A 27,526-nucleotide genomic window follows, 5' to 3' on the forward strand; every position below is an offset into this window, starting at 1 on the left:
CTCTGTGCGGAGTAACTCCGGAGGGCGTGTTCACTCCGTTTACTTTGCACACAGACCTCGACTCCCACCGCACTCCGGACAACTTTTCACTTAACCTTTCACAGACAGAAGTGTCGGAGGCTCTCAAGTAAGGTAAAACAAGTTTGGGCTTGGGTTTTTATGTTTCGCTGTGTGTATTTACTGAAAGTGAGACAGGTGAGTGTAACTTGATCCAAAAGGGGAAATGTGGCGACAGGTGTCCTCTCTCTCGCGCTAGTTCAGGATGAGGAAACTGCTGTTCATGAATGTTCATGTAAATGGTCATGACCAGAAACTTCAATAATATTTTATTATCACAGCAACTATTTTATCATTGAGAACATCAAGTATTATTATTATGAGAAACCCACACCTTATGTCATCTACTACACACTCTAATAACATAATTTTATTCTTTCTGTGTTTGTTTAGGTGTCATGCTGTGAAAGCTGTGTTGCACTTTCATATTATCTTGTTTGCCAAACTCACAAGGAGGATCGCTTTGCGCATGCGTTAATTACTTGGAGGTAACTTGCCTCAGGGCAGTGGCCACACGCACACGCACACATGCACAGGCACAAATGATCATATTGTGGTGCAGCAGGTTAGTTAATTTCATATAGACGTTTGCTTTTCTCCTTTTTAACATCAATATCTTCAGTGTCAAAGACAGATCATGACTGTTTAAATAATGTTATTAAAATTCATATTCATAATTACAGTGTAAGATAGAAGACAAAAACATATGTCTGCGCCATAAAATAAAGTGTTTTTTACCTGACATTTCCTTGCTTTTGAGAAATTGAACACTTTTACCTCTTCGGGCCTCGATAATCATTCAAATTAAACAATCTGAGAAGGGGTCATATGGCAAAAAGGTTGGGAAGCACTGGTTTAGCAAGCAAAAATGTTACAATATACTACACTGTATCATATACTGTCTTCTGAGATATACAAGGCATATTTCCCTGCAGCAAGAGCAACCTTAGACTAGATGTGACAACTATAACATATTTAAATGTAGTTAGAGATGAATGTCTGTTTGTTTAAGGATTGTGGTTTTGTCTCTTACTCAGGGATGGAGGAGGAGCAGGTTGACTCTTCTCTTGACCTGAGCCACCTGACAGAAGAGGAGCAGTCCACCATCCTGCAGGTCTTACAGCGGGACTTGGATTTGCGTCATCTTGATGAAGGACGTGTAAGGTCAGAGGTGACTGTTTATCCTTTTTAGGTGCCAGTTTTGTTTAGTTATTAACTCTAACACTCAGACAGGTGACAAATCAAAAGAAAATAAAACTACGTAAAATGTCTCAATGGTATAGATAGACTATATAAGTCTCTAGTCTACACCATTCTTAGTAATATTATTTTTCCTTTATGTTGGTGTTTTTGTGGGTTGAAATCTGGGGACTATTTATCATTTTGATACTTGTGAAACCATTCAGTGACCTCTTGTGCCCTGTGAATGGGGGGCATCGCCATCATGGAGGATAAAACTCCCATCTAGAAATGTTTCATCGTTGGATGAAGGTGACCTCTCAGAATAACTTTGAATTGATTTGATGCTTCCATTCAAAGGGGACAAGTCTCAGTCAAGTGACAGAGCGTGATAGGATAGGATAACATCTTACGTGTATTATCCAGTACAGGAATTATCAGCATTCTTTGTAATTTCACTAAATGTATCCATGATTTCTTTTCATTCATCTCCTGTCTGTTTGTTGTAGTTTAAAGTAGTAAAAAAAACTTTTTGTATGAAAAGTTCTACTGAGCGCAGGTTTGCTGTGTAACCATTTTACATGAGGTAATATGAAACATGTAAGCTCAATATCAGCTGAAATAATAAAGGTTTTGATACAGGAAACCTCTTCAGTATAAGTCAGGGGTCTCGGTTGCTTTCAAACAAACGACCAGTTAGTCAAGGTAACACAAATCAATTGTTACACTGTGAACGTGAGACTTTTGGGGGGTTCTCGGGGGTCTGGGGCTCAGATGCAGCTGTCTGCTTTGCCTGGTGGGAAATTCAGACTTGCCTCAGTGAGGGAAGTCAAAGAACTACACAGTGAAATCGATTCTGCCTACGGAGCCGAGCAGCTCCTGCATCGGGGAAATGTTGTTGATCGCTGGTCACTACCACATGCTCAGAGAGCCCCATATCTCTGAATAAGTTAATAAGGTCTAATAATCAACTTCTTGTCTCTTGTTTGTGATGATTATGTTGATTAATCATCAAATCGGGGCCTCAGCTGACAACAAAATTGTATTACTATATTACAGTTTCTTTGTTTATGAATCGATTCATTGTTTAGTCTCATCACAATTTCAAAAATCAAAAATATGGAACAAATGCTCACATTTTAGAAGCTAAATCCAGAGAATGCTTTGCTTTTTTGCTTGATAATTGACTTATACAATGAATCGTTCATGAATCAAAATTGTTTCCAATGAGTTTTCTGAGAAACAGATAAATGGACTACTTGTTTCAGCTCTTCTATCAGGCTGTCGAACGTATCGAAGAAAAGTGTACATGTTGTTAATGTAAATAGAAACTTTCCAAGCTAAATTTAGTGTTTTTTTATTAGTAGAATGGACAGCTCTTTGTATTTAATTTGCATGACAGAAGTGACGACAGTGACTGTTTAGTTGTTGTTGTAGGCCGACGTCAGCTGACTTTTGCATATATTAGTTTGTGTTTGTTTGTGGTTTAACTTGGCCCCAATCAACGCTGCAGGGTCCTCCAGGAGACAGAGACCGATCCAGCACGTTTGCGCATCCTGTCCGGAGCATGGTTCAGCGAGGAGAGCAGCAAACGCCATCACAATCGGCCGTCGGGCTGCACGCTCGTCCACGCCACCATACGCCACAGGAAGACCAAGAACAGAGGTCAGTTTTTCAGTTACTACAGGCCTGTGGAGCTGTTTTCTTGCTGTTAGAGGGACATCCCATTGATGGTTCTGTGTGTGTTGCCATGGTAACAGATGTGCCCCTGCCTGGACTATTCAATGGAGAGAGAGAGGAAACCTCCCAGAACAGTAACAATTCTCCTGAGGCAGAGAGAAGACTGACAGACAGCAAAGAAGAGGAGAGTGGAGGGTTAGTGAGGGTGTCTGTCACAGACAAATCTTCTCACTTTTGTAACATTTGTGTGGAGTTGCGTTTTCCAATATCTTATTTGTGTTTTTCAGGAGTCAAGGAAGTTTTAAACCTGTACCCACACCCAGAAAAAACAGTCCTGTAGCACAGGTCTGTGTGTGCATGCTTGTTTACGTATTCAATACTTGAAATACAAATCATCTAATTATGAACAATCATCTTCAAATCCAGGGTCTCCAGCAAACAAATGGTTTCTCTTCATCCAAAGGTATGGAAGTGTGTCTCTGTCTCTTTTTTTGCCTCTCTCTTAGTGTTATTATTAAGTTATTCTCAATGCATTTGTCTCATAGAGTACGAAAGGAGAAGTAATGGCCACTCAGAGGAACCTGAGGTGAATTTTTTAAATGTCTAAATCAATCACACATTTTGCCCTTTTTAATGGTAGATTGATTGATGATCATCAGTGACGCTGTATCTGAGAATAATGCGTGTGTGTTTAGGAAGACTTTGGCAGTCACAACAGGGACACCGAGTCTCTGAGCAGCTGCCTGACAGAGCTGGAACGAGCCTCTCTGAAATCCGGCAGCTCCACCGGCAGCCTTCATTCAGGCTACACGGTACACACACGCACGCACGCACGCACGCACACACACACACACACACACAGATTTGTGTTTGTACACACAAGCACATTTGATTAATTGGCTATCCAGCGACGCAGGATGAGTCAGCTGCAGACAATGTCGTAGGAGCTGATCTCTGTTCTGCGTGTGTTACAGCTCAGTGGAAGCATGATGAGTCTGTTCAGCTCAGGCGATTTTGGAGTGGTGGAGGTGAGGGGCCGTATCCAATTCTCATTGGTTTACGACACCCAGAAGGAGGAGCTGCAAGTCAAAGTGTATCGCTGCGAGGAAATCGCTTCAGCACGCAAGGATCGCTCAGACCCGTAAGTGACAGTGCATGTGTGAATGTGCATCTTGCAGCAACAATGTCACATACAGAATCAGGCAAAAAGGTCTATGTGTGTGCGTTTTTCACAGATACGTTAAAGCCTATCTCTTGCCAGACAAGTCGAGTCACAGTAAGAAGAAAACTGCAGTGAAGAAGAAGACACTAAACCCAGTCTATGATCAGACGCTCCGAGTGAGACACTCTCTCATTTACACATCACATTAAGTTTCACAGAAGTCTTCACAGAAATCCCCATCTGTCCTTGAGCTCTCTTCCACGTGTCCTGCAACATGCACAGCAGTCATTTATTTCTCCAGTCGCATCAAAAAAATGACCAGATTTTAGTTTTCATCTTGTAGTTTATGGTGGCAGAGTACATGTTATGCTCTGACCTGCACCTGCCTCTTCCCTCCTTCCATGTGCTGCCTGCCTGATTCTGGCTCTTATGTTGTAGTATAAAGTGCGGGTCGGAGAGCTGCGGAGCCGGACCCTGAACCTATCCGTGTGGCACGCTGAGCCCCTGGGCAAAAACGTTTTCCTGGGTGAGGTGGAGGTGTCTCTGGGCCTCTGGGACTGGACGTGCTCTCTGCCACAGTGGCAGGACCTGCAGCCACGGGTAGGGAAGAGCGGTCGTAAAAGATTTGCCTTCAAATACAGTCATGTAGTCACATGAATTAGCATGCAAGCATGAATCCTCCTTGAACAATATTTATTATCTAAAATACTCATCTATATTTGTTTAGTAATGTGTGTATGTGTAACATAAGTTCGGCAGCTTTGTTGGAGACCGAGTACAAGCAGTGTGTCTTGTGTCTGGAAGAGCTGAAGGGAGTGGAAGACATGCTGTGAATTTCAACTAAGGTTTTATGTAACCTTAATCTTTTCCTGCTTCCACACGTCTGCCTCCCTCTCCCTTGCTTTTTCTTTCTCTCGCTTCCTGTGCCTTGTTCTCTTTTCTCACCCCCATCGCAGATTAATTTGAATCCAGACTCCATTAGCAGCCGTGGGCTCATCTTGCTCTCTATTAAGTTTGTCCCAGACGGATCTGAGGGTGAGCAGAGCACATACATAATAGATAAAAGTTATGTCCCACATTAATCACGTGTGTCTCACACATTGTGTGTGTTTTAAGGTGGTGGACTGCCTCTGACAGGAGAGCTTCACATCTGGCTTCGGGAGGCTCAAGGTCTCCTGGCCAACAAAGGGGGTGCAATAGACTCCTTTGTCAGAAGGTGTGTCAGCTCTGCAACATGTTACCTGATATATTGCCATCAGTCGTCTATTCTGGCAGTTTTTATAGCAGTTCATTTTGTAGAAAATTATTGGTGGAACAGGAATCAATTAGTTTGATTCTCCACCTTCAGATGCGTATTTCTGACTATTGACTAAAGGTTTTAACACACATACTTTCCTGCATACTACAGAAGCATAGCCAATTGTTTCAGTTACACATCTTATCAGCATATATATATATATATATATATATATATATATAAAACTGAATCCTGGTTCGAATCTGAATTTAATTGTCTCATAATCCTAATCCACACCCCTCAAGCTTCATACTCCCAGACGCCAGTCGGCAGAGCGGTCAGAAGACGCGGGTGGTGAAGCGCTCCATCAGCCCGACCTACAACCACACCATGGTCTACGATGGCTTCCACTCCAGCGACCTGAGAGAAGCATGCGCTGAGCTGACTGTCTGGCAGCGCGAAGGGTTAAAGCCAAACGTCCTAGGAGGGATTCGTCTGAGTTGTGGAACTGGTGGGTGTCTCTACACTAAATGACATCCACATTGATTCACGCTCAAAATCACACAGATGCTTTTGTTTATGCAGATATTGATGCCATGTGTGTGTTGGTGTTTCAGTATGAACATACAAAAGGGAACATTATGACAGATTGGTCATTTGTTGGGGCTCTTTCCAGTTTCAGTGAAGCGTTCTGTGATGGATGGCACAATAAGCGACCAGATAGGGGAACAATGTTTCAATCTTCACCTTGTTCTCAACGTATTGGTGATTAGGGACCGTGTTTGTTCTCCTGTGGAGCCTGGTCTGTACAGAGAATTTTATCTTATCTCTTATCAGGTCACTCTCAGTTCCGGCTGTTGTTGGCGGTGTGCATTTTAAATTAGCTTCCTCATGTTTATCTTAGGCTAACTTCTATAAGTCAATACGTGACTGTAGACTCAGTATGACTAAAAGTTTGTAAGGTGATGAATAAATCTTGAGCATCTCCTGAGCTGTGATTTAGAGATTCGATGCGATCTCCTGGGTTCCTTGACATTTCTTAGGCTTTGGCAGTTTCTGTGTCAGGGGATGAGACATTGGTTTACTGTATGGTCAGCTTTGTAGATGGTTCCATTAAAGCATTTTATGCTTCATCTACAGTGGTGTTTTGGAGTGGTGTGGTGGTGACGGTATTCCCATCCAGTGCTTCACATTGCATTGCATTTTGTCCAGTTGGCATTTCAGGCATTTCAGATGGTCTTGTCATCAGAGCCGGGTCATTTCTAGGTTACCAGTGTTACTGTGTATTGCTAAATATCCACATAATGATAAATATTAAGAGATGCACCATTCTTTGGTGTGTGGATTGTGGTGAGGATTTCTGAGGTAATGTCTTTAACATAAACAATGAATATTGGTGTGTTTTTTTTTTTTTTAAATGGCAGGTCAGAGTTATGGGGAGGCTGTCAGCTGGATGGACTCCACAGAAGAAGAGGTCGCTGTGTGGACCTCCATGATTGAAAACCCAAACCACTGGGTGGATGCAACACTATCAATCAGAACTAACCTTGCACAGCGGTCCGTGTGACTCAGACACACCAAATAATCGTTGGACTGAAAGGACACCCTGAGCACATCAGCACATTTAACCTCTCTGGCACACACACACACAAACACAAACAGGAGTAAGTAGTGGTGCAGTATTGTGAATTAATGCTGTTGATCAGAAATTATAAATGTTTTATTTGTATGTTCAGTCTGTTTTATCTGACAAAAGTGTTGTAATCCATTGTAGTTTATCAATTAAATATCAAACCTGAACTGATGAATCATCCAGTGTTTTTCTTCACTTACCAAATTTAAATACTACATCAAGGAGATAGATCATTTAAAGAAACTAGTAACCATGTATTTAAGTTTTACGTTTTTTTTTCTTCCCCAGACCTCTTAAACTCTTTGGAACGTTCCAGAAAAATTTACCTATTCACTTTTACCCACAACAAACTTGTATTCTGATTATTCCGATGGTTGTAATTATTCGATTTTTAGGTGTCATTACTATAATTTGATAGCACAGAAAAGGCCTGCAGTTGCATGTATTAATTTTTCCCTTTTTGATGGATTACAAGACTACCACCTTGTGGTCAGACGTTATAATTACTTTAAATACTTTAAAGGCAAATTACAGAAGAGACAATGAAGAATGAGGTCAAGAGCACAAGAAGAGAAGACTATGTCCTGAAATTTAACCTCGCTTTTTAACAACAAAACAAACTGTTCTACACATCCATCCTCCCATTCATCATCAACAGGCAGGCAGTGGAGTACTGCATTTACCATAAGGGTCTGAACTCCTGTCCAGCAGATGGCGATCTCAACATTCAAGCTTCAAGATGGAATGAGACCGGAAGTGGAGCCTTTTGAAAATAAAGTGTTTTGGGTCTGGCGCTTTAAGGCTTTAACCGTTGTAATTCATGAATTTACAACTTTTTAATGACTTGACGCCAGACCAGACCAGACCATGCTATGCTGTGCCTTTTCAAAGTAATGCTTAGTATTATGTTAATACATCTTGAGTCATGTTCCCTAGATCTGAAACGCTATGTATTTACATCAACGCTAAGAGCCTCTAGGGAGAGAATGATCCGTTGTTGATCAATGTGCCCGATAAAGGGCCACTCTTCGGATCCTGTATTTTGATTTGCTGATTTGAATGTTCTTTTCTAATTTCAGGTAACCAGAACACTGTAAATTAAGTGGCAATTCATTTGGAGCCTTTGCCTTGCAGTTTCTTACTTTACCCAGTCAGTTACGTGGTTATAGCTATGCATCTATCTTGTAAAATGACATAATCAATAACCATTTAGACAACAGATTTCCTGTGAACTGTTTGTAATCACAGGATTTCCAAAACAACTTGTCGCGCAATACTACTTTTATTTTGTGATCGTAGCCGGATGTCGTTACCTTCTAATTCTGTGTAGCCACTTTGAGTTTGACACAGTATCCGATACAGTCTGTGGTCGTCGGTGAGCGGTGAAAGTTGATAAAAATGTCCCAGATGCAGCTGTTGAGGTTGTTCATCAGTGAGCGGCTGAGTGCAGCCGCGGAGGAGATCTTCGCTGCGGTGCAGAGGACGGTGACAGAGCGCGAGGAAGAAGCTGCTCGCTCAGAACGAGACGCTGAGCAACATGGACTTAAACAAGAAGTGCATGTACACAATGACGGTTTGTCTGTTTTCCTTCGTTTGTCACGTCCTAAAGCAGTGTTAAGTGTCTCTTTATAGAGCTCTCGCGGAGTCCCACTACATATGTGAAAGGAGCTTTTAGCTATGTGCACCTGGTAAACTGTAAACTGAGTGTAGGCTAAATCCAACAATGTTAGAGGAGTGTCATGTTAAATCAGAGGAAAAGTCTGGCTAAGTTATCGCGGTTTTCTGAGAAAGAAACACGTTCGGTTCAATGAACTTTGACATGCAGTCAGTAAAGGGTCATATGTTTTACTGCAGTGGAGTCCAAAAGGCTTTGTCCATTACCAAAACATGTTTACCTTTTATCAAAGACAAATAAACAATACACATGATTTCAGCAATTTAGAACCCATTCAAAACAAAGAGAGCTGAGAGAAATGAGGGGAGAGATGGGGGATTATATGCAACAAATGCCTCTGCACAAACTCAATCTGGGGTCGTTGCGATTGCATGGTCGGCATCTTAAACCCCTCTGCCATCAGGATGCCTACCCAAACATTAAGTTAAAGAATTATGAAAGTCTTGGAAGTGGACTCCCTCTCTAGCTTATCTCTCTTTTATGCAAATCAGACTTGATAATAAAATGCTAAAAGTGAAAGGTGGCAAATTGAGTTTAAGCAACGTTCTCACCTTTTCCTCTTCCACAGACGCCCCACAGGTCTTTGTCTGTGCACATGAGCAGAAAGACTTTGAGCAGGAGTGGAGCCCTGAGAGCTGCCACAACAACCCCAGCGTGGACCAGGATGACACCGGCCTGCTGGTCCCAGAGCCTCCAGCAATCAAACAGGAACAGCCGTGGAGCAGTCCGGATATGGAGGACTCTGACACCAGCGCTGTGAAAGTGACGCCCACTTACATAACAAGTTGCATTTACTCAGATATGACTGAGTTACAAACTCACAACACAGGAAATGAAGACAGAAAGCCTGTATCGGCTGAGGGAATTCTTTTGCCAGATTGTTCTGTGAGTCTGAACAACATGGGGCCCGAGTTAGGTTTAGCCACGGTGACAGGCTACAGTATCGGTAAAGTCCACACGCAGAGCCCAACAGGGAGAAAGCAGCTGACTAAAAGTTGTGAACCACACAGCCCAACTCCACCAAATGAAGAGACAAAGAGCAGCAGCAAATCCTACTGCTGTCGTTTCTGTGGCAAAGAATTCAGCCACAGCGCACATCTGGCCACACACACACACATCCACACCAGTGAGAAACTGTTTGTCTGTGAGGTGTGTGGTAAAGAGTTTCGACACGGCAACAGTGTGAATGTGCACATGAGGATTCACACGGAGGAGAAGCCATACCGTTGCAGGACTTGTGGGAAAGAGTTCCGCCATGTGGGCAATTTGAATGTACATACCAGAATCCATACAGGAGAGAAACCTTACACATGCTCAGTGTGCGGGAAGAAGTTTAGTCGAAATAATTTGATGACAAAACACATGGCTGTACACACAGGTGAAAGGAGTTTGAACACAAAGAGTGTGTTAAGAAGAGGTTCAGTTGGCATGACTTCATGAGAGTTAAGCACTGGTGATCCAGTTTTTTGTGGAACAAATCTGTCCTTGGAAAAGCACATAATGAGTTACAATTAAAAGCTGTGATTCATCTTAATACCTTTTTTTTGTAGATTAATCATTCTACATTGATAATGGTTAAAGCATCACATGAACATCTAAACATCTAAAATCCTGGTTACTGTAGCCCAAAGATCAGTATGGAGAAGTAACTGATCAGACCTTGTTAAAATAAACATTATTAAAATATGAATTGTATTTCCATTCTCTAATGCTGAACCAACCAACCAATATAGCCAATACAGACTTCACCTACAAACTTGTTCTGCTAATTAAACTTCTTTTCTTTACTAAAACAAGATTTTTTTTCTCACTTCACGCTTTTGACTTGGAATGTTATGCCTTGTGGTTGCGACGGTGGTTGCCTGGTGACGGATTGTAAACAATGTCGAAAATGTCTGCAGTGAAGAGGAGGTTGATCAAAACCCTCGCCGAAACCATCTCAAAACAAGTGGACCACTGTGAGTATTCGGCTCAGACTAACGAACCAAACGAGTTATCTTAATCTTGTAAAACGGTGCGGCTTCCGCCGGTAGAAGCTGCCTCACATTGTGGCAGCGGCAGTTAGGAGAGGTGCGACGGCAGTTACCGGTTTTAAGCCTTTGTTTCTCATATTTTGACAATATGTGACAACACATTAAGGTCATTGAGAGTATGACTGTTGGTAGTTGTAATTTGATTTAGTTAAAACATGCCGAATTGTAATATATGTCTACTCGTTTTGATTAAACGTCAGTTGGCACTAGTCAATGGCAAAGCAATGCGTTTCACTGTTTTTAATTCACGCCATCGGCTAACATGCAACTATAACAAGAACGCCACACAGCTTATGAAATAACATGTGAAATGTCAGCCACTATTTTATTGATTCCAGTCAATAAAACAGAGGTGGAGAGTCTTATCCATGCCTTTAACGTGCTTATGAGTGAGACCACTATTCCCGGAAGAGCAGTGACCGGCCTGGACAGAGGGAAGTTCAGGAGCATACTGCAGAACACCTTTGGGATAACCGACGATATTATGATGGATAGAGGTAATCCGTCTGTTTCACATTGATATTGTATATTACAAGTGTACAGAATGACACATTTACTAATTGGATAACCACCATGGTTTGGATGCAGAGTATTGTGATTGTTTGATAACCTGACCATGTTCTGAGTGTTTGAGATGATCTGTTCCCCAGTCTTCTGGACATTTGACAAAGACAACGACGGCCTTATCAGTATGAAAGAATGGATTGAGGGACTGTCTGTTTTCCTTCGAGGGACCTTGGATGAACAAATACAATGTAAGCTCTCAACCTTAGTGCTCTGACTTACACACTTGCATAACAAAATCTTGAGTTACAAGCTTTTATTCAGGTAATAATTCTTCTCTTTTTGCACGGCTTAGACTGCTTCCACGTGTATGACTTGAACGGCGATGGCAACATCTCCAGAGAGGAGATGTATCACGTGCTGAAGGACTGCCTCCCCGGACTGTCCTCTGAGGAACGTGAAGAAGGAGTCAAAGACCTGGTGGAGATCACACTCAAGAAGATGGTGAGGGGATGAATGCTGCTGGCTTGTTGGTTTAAATAAACCTTGATTTACCTCTACATAATGTTCTCTGCTCCTTCAAACATGTCAAAGTTTTGTGTTTCAGAGGGTGAAAAGTAAGAACAATCTGAGATGCAAATATCTGACTAATTTATGTACACAACTGGCTACAAGCACATTTTATATTTTCGTAGGACCATAACCATGATGGCAGACTGTCTTTCACTGACTTTGAACAATCAGTTAGAGAGGAGAATCTACTACTTGAGGCATTTGGAACTTGCCTCCCTGACGTCACGGTAATCACGAATTAAAGTATTAAATTAGTAAATTTAAATTACTTCAGAAATTCTTAATCTTGCACTTTTCTTTTTTTCTGTTTTCAGAGAATTGAGACATTTGAGCAGCATGTATTTCAAGAACTGAAACAATGAAGAAATCACATTTATGTGCTATTTCAGGAATATATTCTTTAATACAAATGTAATAGCTGTTTGAATTGTGGTGCAAAGTTTGTAAATAAAAGCAATCTGCCAAGGGACACGGTTTGAAATGTAATTTTCCCCAAAAATCTCTGCAGAAATTCCAGCATTAAAGCAGTTCTTAGATCAAATCCGACGACGTGGTTTCAGCTTTTTCTCTACTGGTTTAAGGCCAGGAACGGATTCCACCTGAGAACAAAAACGAAATGTAGGAATTAAAAGCTACAGTGAAGAATTATTTTTTTATTCTGACTTTCATTAAAAATAATCCGACTATAGGATACCTGTTTCATTGTGTTCCTGATCAGGCTTACAGTCGTGTTTAGTGACTCATCCGCCATGTCCAGTTTGGGAGGTTCTGGTAGCTTTGGCCCAATAAGTGGCTCATTGTTTCTAGTAACATCAGTCGGTGAGTGCTCTGCTGCAGCTTCCATCTTGCGTTTCCTGTTCTCCAAGTGTGTGGTTCTAGGGACAAATCTGGCTACCGCAGAAGACCGACTTGAGGTCAGTCTGTGTTCTGTGTCTCTGTCTGAAGAGGTTTGGCTGGAGCTTGAACTGCGCCCTTGCTGCTGTTTTGTGTCAATGATGGCATTATGTAATGTCCCCATTCTGTCCTCCATCGGTATAGTCCCATGTTGATTTTTATGCCAGTAGTAATGGTATTCCTGGGGAGGCAATGGCAGTAGAGGAAAGTCTGAATAGTGGCTGATGTTTGAAGTCTTCTCTGAATTATCATTGTCGGAGGTTTTGTCATGTCTGGGGACGACCGTCTCTGATGTGGTGGCTGTGTTTGATGATGTGGTCTCCTTCTTTACTGTCTCCTTGTTTACTGTCTCCTTGTTTACGGCCTCCTGTTTCCTTTCTCTTGCTTTGAAACAATATAAGAGAAAACAATACAGTTCAAGTTCATGTTTATTTGCCATTCCAACTATAAAGACAACATAAAACATTGAATTAAATAAAAGATTTGAGTTACTTTAAACAAAAGTGCATTAAAAGTAGTAGAACATGATACTAAGTATATGTACAACGTATATCTACCAATATCACATCAGTTTATTGTTTTCTTTAAGTGCAAGTCTATACATGATGTACCTTTATTCTGAACAGCCCTGATGACATATCTCCTCCTGTCTTGAAGCTTCAGCCTGGTGTCTTCCACAGTCTCATATTCTGGGACGTAGCACACATGCAGCACACCACCGTAAAAACTCTTCTCATCCATGCGTCGTTTGGCTGCTCTGAAACGGAAAGTTTAAAGCCAAGTTATTTAGCCAGTCCATTCAACTTTTCCAGTACAGTATAATGAACACGGTACGTTAGTAACACGCTGTACCTGGCGCTGGTGAGTTTCTGGAACTTAACAAGGTAGACCTCCGTGAATTCCTCAGCAGGGTACTCGTCCAGGGGCCTGTACTCCTCCACAGCTCCGTACAGGGCACACAGTTGGACCAGCTCTGTCATCACCCCGATGGCTGGGACCCCTTGGACCATCAGGTAACACGACTCTAAATTGATGGTGTACACCTGATGATGAACAAGACACATATGATGACATATACTCGACAATAAGCTACACTACAATATGTTTGTATTGTCTATTACCTTCAAGATAAGAGTCGCAGCGTCTCATATCTTCAGGTTTATGCTTTTTTAAATAACTTATATTTAGCTAATTCTTACCTTAACCGCTTTATCTCTTCTTCCATCTCTATATTTAGGTCGAGAAATGCATATCTTCTGCTGTTCGTGGTGTTTATAAACATCTGGGACGCGCCAACAGTCTGAACCAGGTGCCGCCATGTTTATGGAAATACATTTCCGGTTGACACACTTTCAAAATAATAGGTTGTTCTCTTTCGAATACTCACGCTCGTGTTTAATATCTTATTTTGAAACGTGCTCGAAATCAGCTGCTTTGGTCTAACGTTAGCGAGGCGCAAAGAGCACATCGATCGGCTAGGTTTGTTGCACATTGAACGTTAGCAGAGTAACCTGCATGAGAATAATGTTTAGTAATCAGGGCATTCAACCCGTAACTGTTGTTTTTAACAACACAAAACACTGCTTTCTTCAGCTCTCCTCGAAGTTGATATCGCACCTTTCCCTGAACGAGGTAAGTTAACTTAGCTAGCTACCTGGCTGTCAGTTTCAACTAGCTAGCTGGCAGTTATCAGTAGTGGAAGTTTAGTTTGTTGAAACAATGTTCAAGCAAAAAATATAGGCCTGTTTTTGAAAGCGGTGATTCTTGCCTGAGTGAACGTGTGCTTTTGTGTTTCCTTTACTTATTTATTTAACGTTACTGAATTAACGCTGCTGTTAAAGTTTACTTTTCACACGTGACATGCTCTGTCAAAGACATCTTCTGAGAGACCGTTCAGAGTATTGGACATATACGAAACTATTACATAGTAATATGTCAGACAGAATAAATGCATCCGTCAACATTCACACAAGAACGAGTTGAGTGTGGTCAGCAGTAGCAATGGGAGATTTCATCCACGTGGTTTCTCCTTGGGTTTAATAACAATTGAGGTAATAGTAACATCTATAAGCAGATAGGAAATACTTTTTCACTCTTACATTTTGACCCAACCATGTTCGAAGTAGTTCCCTTGCATTCTCACTTGGTGGTGACAAAACGTAAACATTTTTGGTGGAACAGGCGAGTGGGTAAATACCAGAGCATTCTTATAAATGACTGCATGGTTTTGTATCCTGTTTTACGCTGGTCAATTAACACCTGTATACATTCAAAGACCACTATCTTTCCGAAGATGATCAGTGTACATGAGAGAGCTTGTATGACAATTGTACAAGCCTTCCTCCTTTTTTGTTTGGCTGGGTGGTGTGGAGAATCATAGGCTCAGCCCTCTTCTTCATCTTTACACAGGAATCAAACTTGTGCTAGCTCTATAATTGAATTTGTGTAAAACAACTCAAATAAACAGGACGATTATGATGCAGTCGTTTAATAGATAAAGTGCCATGGCAATCCAAAAAATACAACAGCAAAAACTTTGTGTGTGTCTCTGGTCAGAACCAGGCTTTGGAGTTGTCCTGGGGCCATGGATTTCCGGTGTTCCTCAGCTGGACTCAAAACAGATCCTCCTGCAGCCTGGACAGCCATAAAGTGGAGCTGTGTCGACAACTGGGAGAAAAGCTTGGCCTGAGCGACGGAGAGCAGGTATGGCTTCACAATGAGCATTTTGTTCTGTGCGCTGACACATGCTGGCAGTCTTTTGACAGCCTAATGTAATTGTCAGTTGTGTCTAGACTGACTAGGTGTTTGTGACTGAGTTGTTGTGGCATTTCACTCAGGGCTTCCTGAGACCATGTCACCAGGTCTCATCAGTGCATCAAGTGTTTGTGGAGCCACTGTCATCTGATGACTGGGAAATCTTGGTGGGTGAGCATAGTGACTTAATTAGTAACACAATGTCTTCATGGTGAAAAAAATATACTGCATGTATAAGTGTTTTTTTCTGACAATCGTCCCACTAGAAAAGTATACATCAGGGATAGGCTTGCAACCCAGATTCACATCAAACAGTATTTAACTGTCTGTTTTTGGTGACTGTCACCCTCAGGAGCTCCACAGTGCAGCACTGGAGCAGCAGCTATTGGATCAGATCAGAGTTGTTTTTCAAGATGCCGTGTTTCCTGTGTGGGTGGACAGCCACACTGTCATCTACATCCAAATAGGTCAGAATTAATAAAAAAATTACTATCTTCTGTTACTAAATAATCCGAAGACGACGTGGTTTCAATTAGTTAAGCCGACTTATCAAAGCGTTTGTTCAGCTCCTTTTGTTTACATTTTATATATTGTTCTTTACCAGGGACAGTATTCATAACGCAGTATGATCTGTTCTTAACTCTGTACAGCATCGCTTTCACCATCTGTGCCTTATGGTCGCTTGGAGCAGTTCACAGAACTAGTTGTCTCTCCGAAGAACCGTGCTGGAATTGGCCACCTCAATGGTTCTCCAGTGACAAACAGCAAGAAACAGGATTTTCACAGACAGCAAAATATGGATCTTTCGAACCCCTCAGGACCGTCATTAGAAAGTACTGCCCCTGTCCCTCAAATCTACCAGTGGGGTGGAATAGCTGACCTGAAGAGCCTGCTACGCTATATGATAAAAGGTACTTATGACCCGGTGAAAGAGCTACCACCTTTACCTGATGTCCCCGTCCTCTTCACTGACTCCATCTACAGAGTGTGCGGTGCACCACCAGACTCCCTTTGCACTATAAGCCATATTGCAACTGCCGCTATTCATTTACTTCCTTGGAGCCAGGGGTTGAATGCTGGGCCAACTGGAGGTCAGTCACCGGTGACTTATGGCCTGCTCTCCAAAGTTCTCTCTCCTAAAGAATCAAGGGACAGAGCCAAGCAGGCTATGGAGAAAAAGAAGAATGCAGGTGTTACTAAAGTTGCTGGAGGAGAGGAGGTGAAAGAAGAGGAAGCTACGGTGGTCAGGGTGGTGTGTCATGATACTGAGAAGCTGACACGCAAGGGAAGAAGTCACAGCAAGGGAGAGATCCATAGTGGAAGAGTGTGGGTGAGTTTGCTCGCTGTTCATTTATGACTATTGTACTTTAACTGTAGCTCAGTCATCTGCTTCTTTATATGCTGCCATCTCATATAGTTATTGTGTTTTCAGATCCCACAGCCCCTGGCCTTCAGGTTGAATATCATCCCACATTCAACAGTTAGAATTAAGTCAGTCAAATCAACTATCAAAGTAGCCTCCTCTGTTCGTCTACAGCCTCTCACACCACTGGTGAGTGCTGAAGTAACCATATGTGACTACAGTATGGAGTCAACAATTAGTCCTCAGAATGGTAAATTGTCAAAGCTACATGTAATTTAATCTACCTCTCTCTCTTCTGTCCATGTGATATTTGACATTTTCTCTCCAGCTCGAAGAGGACGACGAAGAGGTCCAAACAGCTTTCCTCGGTTGGCTACACACTCAGAGTCATGAACCTTTAGCCTGTCTGACTGCACGGTCTGGCACCATCCTCCTTCATGGAACTGATGGTGACTCATTTGTTCTCCTCTTTTACAAATTATTGTAAATCCACCAATGGCACTTCTATAAATATGACCGATCAACTGAAGACTAATAATCACATAATGCACACATTAAAATTACAATCCTTTCACCTGCATCCACTGTTCTCCCATCTTTCTTATTTATAGCAAAATTAGAGTTTGCCTTAACTGTACTGAAACCGGAACCAGAGAGTGACCCTCCAGACCAGCTGTTTTTACTAGCATCAGCTGTTATCCAGAAGGAGAACATACAGGTACAAGCACTGCATAGTTTCATGCAGGTGATTGATAAAAACAGAATATCTCAAAACTTCTAGCTTTTGAAAAAGCTCACACTATGTGTCACTTACAGGTTGACAGAGAGCCAGCGACATTGCCAGCTGTGAATTCTACAACAGAAACGCCCGACCTGGAGCTTCCCTCCCTCAGCATTTTAGGGTAAGCGTGTAGCTATTTGTTCACCCATGTGTGGTTTAAACAAGGATCTTTGTCAGAATGAGTTTCTCTCTGCATCTCTCACTCCACTAACTTTGTCTTTTCCCAGTGGGACTGATGAGCTTAGTAGGACTGGATCTGACTTCATCTCCCACAGCCTTCTGGGTAGTCCCCTCTCAAGAGAGCTTGGTACAACTGGACGGGGACTCCAGGGAGGAGCTCTACTCATCACTGGTGCCAAGGTATCTGTTAATAGAACCATCATAATAGAACTGCTCACAGCACTGATATTTCTACACATTATGGAGAGTACCGTATTTTTCGGACTATAAGGCGCACTTAAAATCCTTACATTTTCTCAAAAAATGACAGTGCGCCTTATAATCCAGCGCGCCTTATGTATGGTTACTTGTTGTGCTTATTGATCGATTTTATGTGGTACAATGCGCTCAAAAATCTGTCGAAATGTGTAAGTACGACTTTGGTAAGCAACGAAGCCGCTCCGCTCAATGGATATTTGGAGCATTACGGTACGCTGTGTCACTACCTGATCGGCCCCGTAACAGGAATGTAATGTCTAAACTAAAAGTCAAAATCGATCAATAAGCACAACAAGTAACCATCGGTCGCAACCGTCGTCCGAGCTTTCACGAAAGCTGGAATCATCACTGAACAGCCAAGTACCGATAACGGCAACAAGACTGACTCGGAAAATGACGAGAGGGATTCGGGCATTCTTGATGCCGAAATCGCACAGCTGTTTCACTCAGACACTGAAGATGAAGAATTCGATGGATTTGTGGAAGAGGAATGAATCGATAAGTGAGTGTATTTTTCTGTACCGGTATTTGTTGTTACAACTGAGTTGAATAAAGTTTGATTTACCGGACTGTGTTGTTTTGCTTAATGCGCCTTATAATCCGGTGCGGTTTATGTGTGAACATAGACACGTTAATTCACAGTGCGCCTTATAATCCGGTGCGCTTTTATAGTCCGAAAAATACGGTAAATTAAAATATCTACAATGAAGTGCTGAATTGATTAGACAGTAAAAGTTACCATGTAATTTACTTCATCTCTATCCCTAACAATATTGTTTTGTCTACTATGTAACATATACTTATATATCCTCACAGGGAAGTGGAAAGAGCACTCTATCCCAAGCCCTTTGTAGAAAAGCTAGAGAAGATCTGGATGCACATGTTGAGCTGGTGGACTGCAAAAAACTACAAGGTAGATACTTTGTAGATGTACATGTAGATACTGTGTATCAAAGAAATCTAGTTGAATGTATTTATCATAGACTAAACAGACTGGTAAAGAATGGTGGGAGACAGGAGGATGATGGCCAAGCTATCATCCCTGATGGACATCACCTCCCACCCCATGCAGGACACTCTATCAGCTCCTTCAGTGACCGCCTGCTTCACCCGCGGTGTGTGAAGGAGAGATACCGCAGGTCCCAATGGACCACACACACCATATAAAAACCTGGCAAATTACTCATTCATTCATATTAATATTAATGTACGTATGTGCAAGATTAATACTCTGCAATACTTCATACTTCCTACCTCATATGTGCAACAATGTGTATTATATTCTATTTTTAGCTTCTTTTTTTTTTTTTTTTTGCGATTTACTTATTTATTATACCTTCACTGTTTGACTATTTATTGTACTTGTTTTGTTTTTTACTGATGTCTTGTTGCACTGTCCACTTTGCTGCTGTAATCCGGCAAATTTCCCCGCTGTGGGACTAATGAAGGATTATCTGATCTCTTATCTAATTGGGTTTGTTTTTTTCTTCTCAGGCAAAAGGGCAGAAACAGTGAGACAGATGCTGCAGGATATCTTTGAACAGGCGGAGTGGAGGCAACCATCAGTTGTTCTACTTGATGACCTGGACCACATGACTGGGGCACCAACCTCACCAGAGCATGAGCATGGTGCTGAGGCGCTGGTGCAGCAGCACATTGCACAGAGTAAAACATGAATTCTTTATTTAGTGTGTGTGTGTGTGTGTGTGTGTGTGTGTGTGTGTGTGTGTGTGTGTGTGCGTGCGTGCGTGCGTGCGTGCGTGCGTGCGTGCGTGCGTGCGTGCGTGCGTGCGTGTGTGTGGGGAGGGGGGGGGGGGGGTCTGTGGTGTCTGTGGTCATGTATGTTCACAGGTAGTTATTATCACAGGCCTTGATGCTGATTCCTCTTGTTTTGTTTGTTTGTGGCTGCAGGTCTGACTGATATCGTGGATGAGGTAATGGTTCACTCCAGTCTGGTGTGTCTGATCATCACCAGCCAGAGTGAGCATTCCCTCCACCACTCCCTGACCGAGATGCAGGGCTCCCACTTCATCCAGGGCTTTGCACACATCCAGCCATCAGACCAGGTACACACACACACACACACACACACACACGTACACAAGCTGGTAAAAAAATAAAAACCAACAGCTTTCTTGTTTGCTATTGTTTGTAGGCTCAAAGAGCTGAAATCCTGCACCGCCTGATACTCAGAAAAACCAGCATATCTAGTGAGACCCTACAGACTCTAGACCTGGCAGCTGTTGCCAAAGAGACAGAGGGATACACGCCCCAAGACCTTTTACTACTGTTGGAGCGGGCGGTCCATTCCAACACTGTACAAGGAGGACACAGAGACCAGGGTACCAAAGATTTTGGTTACACTCAAGTTATACAATTTATAATTCATTCCATGTTGTTCATTTAAAGTTGATTTTCAGGCGTTCTTTAAGACCTTTGCTTCATGTCTTTAATCTAGCTAATGCTAGTTTATTGTGTGCTCCGTATCCCTCAGGTCTGTGTCTGTCGTGGAGGGACTTTGCGCAGGCTCTCAAGGGATTCACGCCTCCCTCGCTGTGGGGTGTAGACCTCCACACCCCGAGTGGAGTTGGGCTGGAGAGGGTGGGGGGGCTGAGAGAAGTGCGACAGCAACTAATGGATACCATACTGCTACCCGCTAAGGTCAGTGTCAGCATGACTAATCACAAGACATACAGGTGTGTTTTCAGTCAGATGGAAGCACCACTGTGTCATACAGGAGGAACAGAAGTGAAATAAAATTATAAAAGTAAATGTGATGACAATCCATTTATCATTTATTACCAATTATCATTTCAACACCATAATTGCTCTATTGATTGTTGCAACAATAAGCTATTAAGTCTCAACACAAGTGGGAGTAATAATAACACTAAAAATAGTACTAATTGATTTTATTCAAACCAAACAAAAAATTTGACTTTAATTTAATTAAAGTCAAATTCCATCTCTTACTGTTATTCTCTTCCAAATCTTATTCAATTTACTTTCAAGGCTTTCATCTCTACTAGAACAATAAATGTGTAAACCTTTTATTTATAAGATTTGCGGTAGAAAAAGGTGATAAATGATTAAAGTCTTTGAGTTCCAACACCTTTTGTTAGTTATTTGTATTATTAAGATTTTGTTATTTCCACTTTATGTACAGTTATTTGAAAACAAGCAAGTCTGTCTCACGATTAGATGATTTTGATTTGATCAGCTCTCATAGTCTTAAATCTTTCTGCTGCTATTTTATTTGATCCAAACCAGAACCAGGAGCAGGTCATGGAAACTGAGGTCTTCAGGCCAGAAACACTATTATGTACAAGTCTTACTACACTTAAGTCTTTTTCTTAAGAAGATGTGCACTTTATACAGTAGATACCTCAAAGTTAGTGATGTGTAAAATTTGGTGTATTCACTGCTAAGTGTAGTGTTCTTCACAGCATTATATTGGATCAAATTATGATAACCCTTGATTAATGTTATATTGGCTTAATAATATGATAATGACAGCAATAACTGTTGTATTAAGTATAAAATCCAAAAAAAAAATGTAAATCCTTGGTAATTGATTGTGAGTGTTTGGTGTGTTGCAGTATCCAATCCTGTTCTCCAATCTTCCTATCCGCCATCGCTCAGGAATATTGCTGTATGGAGCTCCTGGTACAGGGAAGACCCTGCTGGCCAGGGCCATGGCCAAAGACAGTGGTATGAACTTCATCAGCATCAAGGTAGACTGGGCCTTGGCTCTGGCAGTCTTTCTTATTCAGAGCAACCTGTATCCTCACTGACGCAGGATATTTACCTCTCTCTAGGGACCTGAACTTCTTAGTAAGTACATTGGAGCTAGTGAGCAGGGAGTCCGTGATGTCTTCCAGAGGTTAGTCAACATGGTCACTTTGTCAACTTCTTATGACTCCAGCAGTTGCTAGTTATAACGAGTAACATCAAATATTTATAGTAAGCTCCACTAACAGTTATTCACTGAGATTCCTCTGTTTGCTCCAGAGCGCAAGCTGCCAAGCCATGCATTCTGTTCTTCGATGAGTTTGACTCTCTGGCTCCTAGAAGAGGCCATGACAGCACAGGTGTAACCGACCGTGTGGTTAACCAGCTCCTCACCCAGCTGGATGGCGTGGAGGGACTGCAGGGTAGGTCATACAGCAAATTGTGAGTTCTGTATATTGACAATCCACCTTAAAAAGATAAGGGCACATATTCTATTGGCATGTTTTACTGATCAGTGCTGCAGTCATGAGATTTTGGTAAATGCACTTTCTTATCGAGAGTTAGATGAGAAGAACAATAGCACTCATAGCGGCCCACAGGTAATTAGTGAGCTTTAGAGGTGTTGGTAGGCAGATTAAGTTGCTTTTGGATAGAGTGGTTTCCAGTCTTTATGCTAAAATAACTATCTCCTGCCTCCAGCTTTATATTTATCAAACAGACATGAGAGTGGTATCTGTCCTCTCATCCAACTCTTAGCAAGAAAATGTATGTGTTCAGTAGGGGGTCACAATATGAGATCATATTGTGACCCCCTACTGATATGAGATCATCACTACACTATTATCGTGGCCAAAAGAATTAATGCCAAAATGACTTAGATAACCTTAACCGAAGTATTTACACAATATTATCATATGTATATTATTAACACAATACCTTTATTTCATTTTTAAATACCAGGGTTTTCTCAAAATGACAAACTATTGCTTTAATTTACCTCTGATATTTGTATTTGTAGGTGTATATGTGCTTGCAGCCACCAGCCGTCCAGATCTGATTGACCCGGCCTTGCTGAGACCTGGACGACTGGACAAGTCCCTCCACTGCCCCCCTCCTGACCTGGTCTGTTGCAATGAAATCAACCACTTCTAATTAGCATGTTGTGACATAACACTACACTTTATACTGTAATTTAGACAAGGGGTAAGAAATTAAGTCTTTATTCAAGACTTGTCCTTGTTAGCAAATCCAACTGTTACATTTCCAGGAAGCTCGTGTAGAGATCCTGAAGGCTCTGAGCGCTGGCATCGCCCTGGCCGCTGACGTGGACCTTGAGCAGCTGGCAGCAGTAACGGAGCAGTTCACCGGGGCAGACCTAAAGGCCCTGCTCTACAATGCACAGCTGGAAGCCGTCCACAACAGCATGGGCTCCAGCACACCACATGTAGGTCTACTGTACTTAAAAGACAAGTCATTGAAGAGCTCATTTTGTTGAGATGGAGTCGCCGTGGGCTAATAGAGCAGGAAGGCAGGAAACTGTTGGCCAGTCCATTTTCAAATGATTTATGGTTCACAGTGAAGCAGCCTAGCTCAGTTTTTTATGTTTCTCAAGGCTAATTAAATGATGGATTGTGTATGCATCTCAGCAGTGAGTTGCTCTACTTGTTATTTAATCATCACCATACAACGTAATTCAAATGATCCCCAACCATGTTGACAAGGATATGATTAAATAAGTTAAACAACAAGGGTTACCAGAGGCAGGATAAGCATACATTTAAGCTATCTTGAGCTGCAATAACACAGTGAAGCCACTTTGCTAGTCCATATGTTGTTGTTTTTTTAGAACTGCAAAGCCTCGTCTACTTTTGAGTCTAACCTTTGGCCTTCTGTTTCTGGGTGATAATCAGGAGCTGACCTCCGGCTCAGATAGCGACATGAGCCTGTCCTCCATGATCTTCCCGAACAACAGCAGTGGCTCAGATGATTCAGTTGGGGAGGGGGACACGGGCGTGGGGCTGGACCAGTCCATGATTCTCCTGGAGCCCAGTGATCTTCAAGCAGAAGACGAACCACATCATGGCAATGTTTGGAGAATCTACTTTGGAAGCTCATACGAGTCAGAGTTGGAGAATTCACCGATTTCAGGACTGGTGAGCAGTGCTGGCAACACATTTTTCTATTATTTAATTCCATTTAATGAATTAATGATAGGTTCACAGATTTCATAGTGGAATATATTTTCCAAGCTGAGATGTTGTCTGGCAACTTAACAACTTATGTAAAGGAATAGTTCAACCTTTTTGGGAAATACGCTTATTTGCATTCTATCCAAGAGTGAGATGAAAACAGTATCATAGCATTCACTATGGAGCTGCAGTCAGGATATGGTTAGCCTAGCATAGCATTAATAGTGGAGGCAGGACAAAAAAAGCTGGTTTCTCTTATGATTTGCGGGTATGTCCATTTACTCTCGCCTCCCTTGACAGAACTCCCGCTGCGTCTCTGGACCGAACTCCATGACCCATGACTTAAGGGCATCAGGTCGGGAACCTGGACGCTCACTAACCCCAGCCTACATGTCCTCCCTCCAGAGCGGGTACAAAGATCTTGGCCCGGAGCAGCTAGAACGCCTACAACAAGACATTAACAACATCAAGAACAACTGCAGGAGAGCCAACGTAGGTGACAACAATAGGGGGGGAGGAAATAATTGGATACCTCTGTTTTTTCTAATGCTTTCTATATGCTATAGGCTTGAATACTGCAGTCTTCAGTGCTCAGCAACATACACTTAAATCTAGTTCACTCTGTACTACTCTACTCATAGCAATTGTATAAACCACTGTTGTCAGATTGCATGATAACTCTTGTCCTTTGGGTGCAGGAGGCCTGTGTCCGGGTGCATTCGGTCTCCAGCCAGCCAGGCCTGCTGCTGTGTCGGGCTCATGTGAACTCCGCCTTGGCTGTGACCAGACCGTCTCTCAGCAAAGCCGACTGCAACAGATACACAAAACTGTAAGTATGAGGATATCAGTTTGGACTGCACTGCAACGGTCACAGCAATACAAATTTTGATAATATTGGTATACAAAACCACTGTAACAGCAACAGTTTGCTCTACTACTAAGTAAAGAAATTGTTTCACTGCTATCTATTTAGTTTTGAAAGAAGTAAGCTTTTAATGGTTCAATTGGCTGTGGAATTTATCAAGCATATTATGAGCCATTTAGAGTCTCACCTGCAGGAGGAAATGAAAAACATGTTATGAAGCTGTTGCATTAGAGGAATATGAATGAATCCCTCTCATATGATAATTTTCAAATTACTTTGTGTATTTTATGAATTCACTGAATTTCTAGCTGAGGTGGATCAAACAAATTGAATGATCAACTATATATTATGTGAAGAAATAAACACCCCATTAAAGTTGGAAAAGAAATAGACAAATATTGTAGAACCTTCCTTGTGTTACATGAGTCTGGTCTTTGGTATTTGATGGGAACTTTTAACTATTGTAAGATATACATATCATGAATTAACTGTTTGAATGAATCTTTTCTATTTATTTTTTTTAGGTATGAAGCCTTTGACAGTGCAGAAGATGGAACATCTCTTCACTCAGCCAAATTAAAACCTGGACAACGTGTGACTTTAGCTTGATCAGACATGCTAGTTTTACACACCTAATTTGATGATTTAATCAAGCTGTAAAGGATTAATAATTTAACAATCAGTGTAGTTTAATAGCTCTAGAGCTTTGAAGATGTAAATTAATATATTTCCTACTGACTTGATTCTGAGTGAGACAGTTATCTACTTTTAATGTAATCACTGTATATATGTAATTGTTAAAATAAAATCGTTGTACAAATCTTGCCAGCATTACTTGATGGAGCACTGATTATGAATCGTTTTTATAATTTCTTTAATGATAAAATTCATTATATAGGCTAGTATGCAATAAAAAAGTCATAGTATAGTCTGCCAGGAAAATAGCATATAAAAAGACACGATATCCATACATCCGTCTTCTTCTGCTTATCCAGGGTCGGGCCAGGGAGGCTTAGGAGGGTATTCCAGAAAACCCTGAGCGTTCCCAGGCCAGATGAGGTATAAAGTCCCTCCAGCATATTCTGGGTCCAACCTGTGGCCTTATAAAATAGTCATAGTATAGTATGTTTAAAAAAGTCAGTGTAGCATGTCCAAAAAAAGTCATGGTATACCTTGACGAAAAGTGTGAGAAAAAGCCATAAAATAGTGACAGTATAGTAAGTCAAAAAAGTAATAAAACAAAACATAGTATAGTACGTCTAAAAAAGTCGTGAAAAAGTGACAGTATAGTAAGTCAAAAAAGTCATGGATAGTATGTCGAAAAAAGTAAATAAAAAGTTACAGTATACCTTGTCAAAGAAAGTCATAGTACAGCAGGTTGAAAAAGTCATAGAATAGTATTCTGAAAAAAAAAAGAAGATATTTCATAGTATATCATGAAGCAAAAAGCCATAAGATAGTATATTGAAAATATTTGTTGGATAGTATTTTGAACAGTAATAAAAGTGTCATAATGTAGTAAAAAAAAAAGACTAAATTAATTGAAAATGAATTGTAGTAGTTTAAAAAAAGTCATGCTATAATATAATGAAAACATGTTTAAAATGTCATAGTATAGTATGATGAAAATAATGTATCCAAATGTAATAGCATATGTCAAATAAAGTAATACAAAAAATCTCAGTATAGTATATAAAAAATGACTAGATTATGGGGAATTGAATTAATTCTTTGTGGAGTGGACATTGAGATGATCACCGGCCACGACCAACCACCCTGTCGGACCAAACTCTACTGAAAGCAGAGTCGTGACGGGACAGAGCCAATATGAAATATAACCCAGCAAGTAGCTTAGGTTATTCTACCACCCAATCCACTCCTGGCTAATGTCCGGTCGCAGGAAAACTCAGGCTAACTAAGCAATAGGGGTCGGTAAGTGTGGTGCCTACATCTTTACCGAGAACTGGCATCCCGGATCAAGCTGCACTTGAAGAGGGGAGCGCAAGAGAACGCAGGACCACTGTGGGACAAGAGGCGGACTCTGTATATCAATGAAACTTGTTGCTAAAACGTAATCAGAGTTGATGGACAGTGTTTCCCTGACGTCAAATTTCTAGTGTCCAGATGTCAACAATATTGCTCAAAGAATGTGGTTTTTCCCTGCTTTTTGCAGTCCTCCTGATGCAAAAAATAAACAGGAAAGCAATACGTAATTTCATTTGTTTGTTTGGTTGGCATGTTTTTCTTATGTAACAAAAGGGTACATTTGATTTTCATTGTGAAGTCTGTGATGTATTGTGACAATAAATTATCCTTGAATCCTAGATTCCTTGAAAATTTCAAGTGTTAAAAAAATGTAATAAAATATTCTTTTGAACATTTATAAAAAAGTCATAGCATAATATCTTGAAAAAAGTCATATAGACCATGTTTTTAAAAGTCATACAAAAGTCATAGTATAGCATGTCAAAAAAAGTCATAATATAGTATGTCGAAAGAATTCATAAAAAAGTCATAGTATGTTGAAAAAGTCAGAAAAAAGTAATAGTATTAGATGTTGAGAAAGGGCGTAAGAAAAAAGTAATTAAAAAGTAATTAAAAAGTCATAGAATAGTAAGTCGAAATTCATAGTATAGCATTTTGAAAAAAGTCACAAAAAAGTCAGAATAGTGAGTCGAAAGAAGTCATAAAAAAGGCATAGTATAATATGTCGAAAAAAGTAATGAAAAAGTCATAGTGTAGCTGCTACACTGACTTTTTCATTACTTTTTTCGACA

General features: G+C 41.2%; 4 protein-coding genes across 7 annotated transcripts; 3 read left to right on the top strand and 1 right to left on the bottom strand.

Annotated features, from left to right (window-relative positions):
• The first annotated feature begins 29 nt into the window (after positions 1-29).
• Positions 30-7,113, top strand: sytl1 (synaptotagmin-like 1). 2 transcript variants are annotated; one of them, XM_068728609.1, is made up of 16 exons: positions 30-132; positions 451-545; positions 1,095-1,221; positions 2,750-2,901; positions 2,997-3,111; positions 3,204-3,261; positions 3,343-3,379; positions 3,462-3,502; positions 3,612-3,728; positions 3,891-4,057; positions 4,152-4,254; positions 4,517-4,678; positions 5,035-5,113; positions 5,195-5,294; positions 5,621-5,826; positions 6,740-7,113. In XM_068728609.1, exons 3-16 carry the CDS (start codon positions 1,097-1,099, stop codon positions 6,880-6,882), a joined length of 1,605 nt encoding a protein of 534 aa, XP_068584710.1. In that variant the 5' UTR covers positions 30-132; positions 451-545; positions 1,095-1,096; the 3' UTR covers positions 6,883-7,113. The 2 variants fall into 2 exon arrangements, with proteins under 2 accessions (XP_068584710.1, XP_068584711.1); XM_068728610.1 differs by lacking the exon at positions 30-132 and having other exon boundaries at positions 534-622.
• A 1,123-nt stretch (positions 7,114-8,236) lies between these two features.
• clxn (calaxin) lies at positions 8,237-12,135 on the top strand. 2 transcript variants are annotated; one of them, XM_068728507.1, is made up of 7 exons: positions 8,237-8,521; positions 9,192-10,581; positions 10,995-11,153; positions 11,307-11,411; positions 11,516-11,664; positions 11,856-11,960; positions 12,048-12,135. In XM_068728507.1, the coding sequence occupies exons 2-7, from the start codon at positions 10,506-10,508 to the stop codon at positions 12,093-12,095; spliced, it is 642 nt and encodes a 213-aa protein (XP_068584608.1). In that variant the 5' UTR covers positions 8,237-8,521; positions 9,192-10,505; the 3' UTR covers positions 12,096-12,135. The 2 variants fall into 2 exon arrangements, with proteins under 2 accessions (XP_068584608.1, XP_068584607.1); XM_068728506.1 differs by lacking the exons at positions 10,995-11,153; positions 11,307-11,411; positions 11,516-11,664; positions 11,856-11,960; positions 12,048-12,135 and having other exon boundaries at positions 8,243-8,521; positions 9,192-10,496.
• A 3-nt stretch (positions 12,136-12,138) lies between these two features.
• Positions 12,139-13,946, bottom strand: rbm48 (RNA binding motif protein 48). Of its 2 annotated transcripts, none has more exons than XM_068728504.1 (5): positions 13,827-13,946; positions 13,480-13,670; positions 13,239-13,384; positions 12,428-13,011; positions 12,139-12,332 (listed from the first exon to the last, which is right to left on the bottom strand). In XM_068728504.1, the coding sequence occupies exons 1-5, from the start codon at positions 13,944-13,946 to the stop codon at positions 12,270-12,272; spliced, it is 1,104 nt and encodes a 367-aa protein (XP_068584605.1). In that variant the 3' UTR covers positions 12,139-12,269. The 2 variants fall into 2 exon arrangements, with proteins under 2 accessions (XP_068584605.1, XP_068584606.1); XM_068728505.1 differs by having other exon boundaries at positions 13,480-13,651; positions 13,827-13,914.
• Positions 13,947-14,098: 152 nt separating this feature from the next.
• pex1 (peroxisomal biogenesis factor 1) lies at positions 14,099-25,552 on the top strand. Its single transcript, XM_068728503.1, has 24 exons — positions 14,099-14,259; positions 15,184-15,330; positions 15,465-15,548; positions 15,734-15,848; positions 16,032-16,711; positions 16,814-16,933; positions 17,073-17,193; positions 17,356-17,462; positions 17,561-17,646; positions 17,753-17,885; positions 18,780-18,876; positions 19,458-19,628; positions 19,875-20,029; positions 20,119-20,305; positions 20,458-20,624; positions 21,563-21,697; positions 21,782-21,846; positions 21,975-22,117; positions 22,714-22,817; positions 22,963-23,139; positions 23,606-23,848; positions 24,185-24,376; positions 24,583-24,713; positions 25,274-25,552. The coding sequence occupies exons 1-24, from the start codon at positions 14,143-14,145 to the stop codon at positions 25,356-25,358; spliced, it is 3,762 nt and encodes a 1,253-aa protein (XP_068584604.1). The 5' UTR covers positions 14,099-14,142; the 3' UTR covers positions 25,359-25,552.
• Positions 25,553-27,526: the final 1,974 nt, after the last annotated feature.

The sequence above is a fragment of the Cebidichthys violaceus genome, unplaced genomic scaffold (genome assembly GCF_023349555.1).
Source record: "Cebidichthys violaceus isolate CVI_PGR_0920_01 unplaced genomic scaffold, fCebVio1.0.p SCAF_42, whole genome shotgun sequence".
Classification (NCBI taxonomy): domain Eukaryota; kingdom Metazoa; phylum Chordata; class Actinopteri; order Perciformes; family Stichaeidae; genus Cebidichthys; species Cebidichthys violaceus.

Bases quoted from the DNA above. Each gene is read 5' to 3' on its own strand.
- sytl1 (XM_068728609.1), top strand. From the start codon at position 1,097: ATGGAGGAGGAGCAGGTTGACTCTTCTCTTGACCTGAGCCACCTGACA. The intron at 3,729-3,890 runs GTACACACACGC...CGTGTGTTACAG, and splicing joins GCCTTCATTCAGGCTACACG to CTCAGTGGAAGCATGATGAG. The intron at 5,114-5,194 runs GTGAGCAGAGCA...GTGTGTTTTAAG, and splicing joins TGTCCCAGACGGATCTGAGG to GTGGTGGACTGCCTCTGACA.
- clxn (XM_068728506.1), top strand. From the start codon at position 8,347: ATGTCCCAGATGCAGCTGTTGAGGTTGTTCATCAGTGAGCGGCTGAGT. The intron at 8,522-9,191 runs GTTTGTCTGTTT...CCTCTTCCACAG, and splicing joins AGTGCATGTACACAATGACG to ACGCCCCACAGGTCTTTGTC.
- rbm48 (XM_068728504.1), bottom strand. From the start codon at position 13,946: ATGGCGGCACCTGGTTCAGACTGTTGGCGCGTCCCAGATGTTTATAAA. The intron at 13,385-13,479 runs GTACAGCGTGTT...TTTCCGTTTCAG, and splicing joins CAGAAACTCACCAGCGCCAG to AGCAGCCAAACGACGCATGG. The intron at 13,012-13,238 runs GTACATCATGTA...ATTGTTTCAAAG, and splicing joins CAGGGCTGTTCAGAATAAAG to CAAGAGAAAGGAAACAGGAG.
- pex1 (XM_068728503.1), top strand. From the start codon at position 14,143: ATGAGAATAATGTTTAGTAATCAGGGCATTCAACCCGTAACTGTTGTT. The intron at 18,877-19,457 runs GTAGATACTTTG...TTTTCTTCTCAG, and splicing joins GGACTGCAAAAAACTACAAG to GCAAAAGGGCAGAAACAGTG. The intron at 24,377-24,582 runs GTAGGTGACAAC...CTTTGGGTGCAG, and splicing joins ACAACTGCAGGAGAGCCAAC to GAGGCCTGTGTCCGGGTGCA.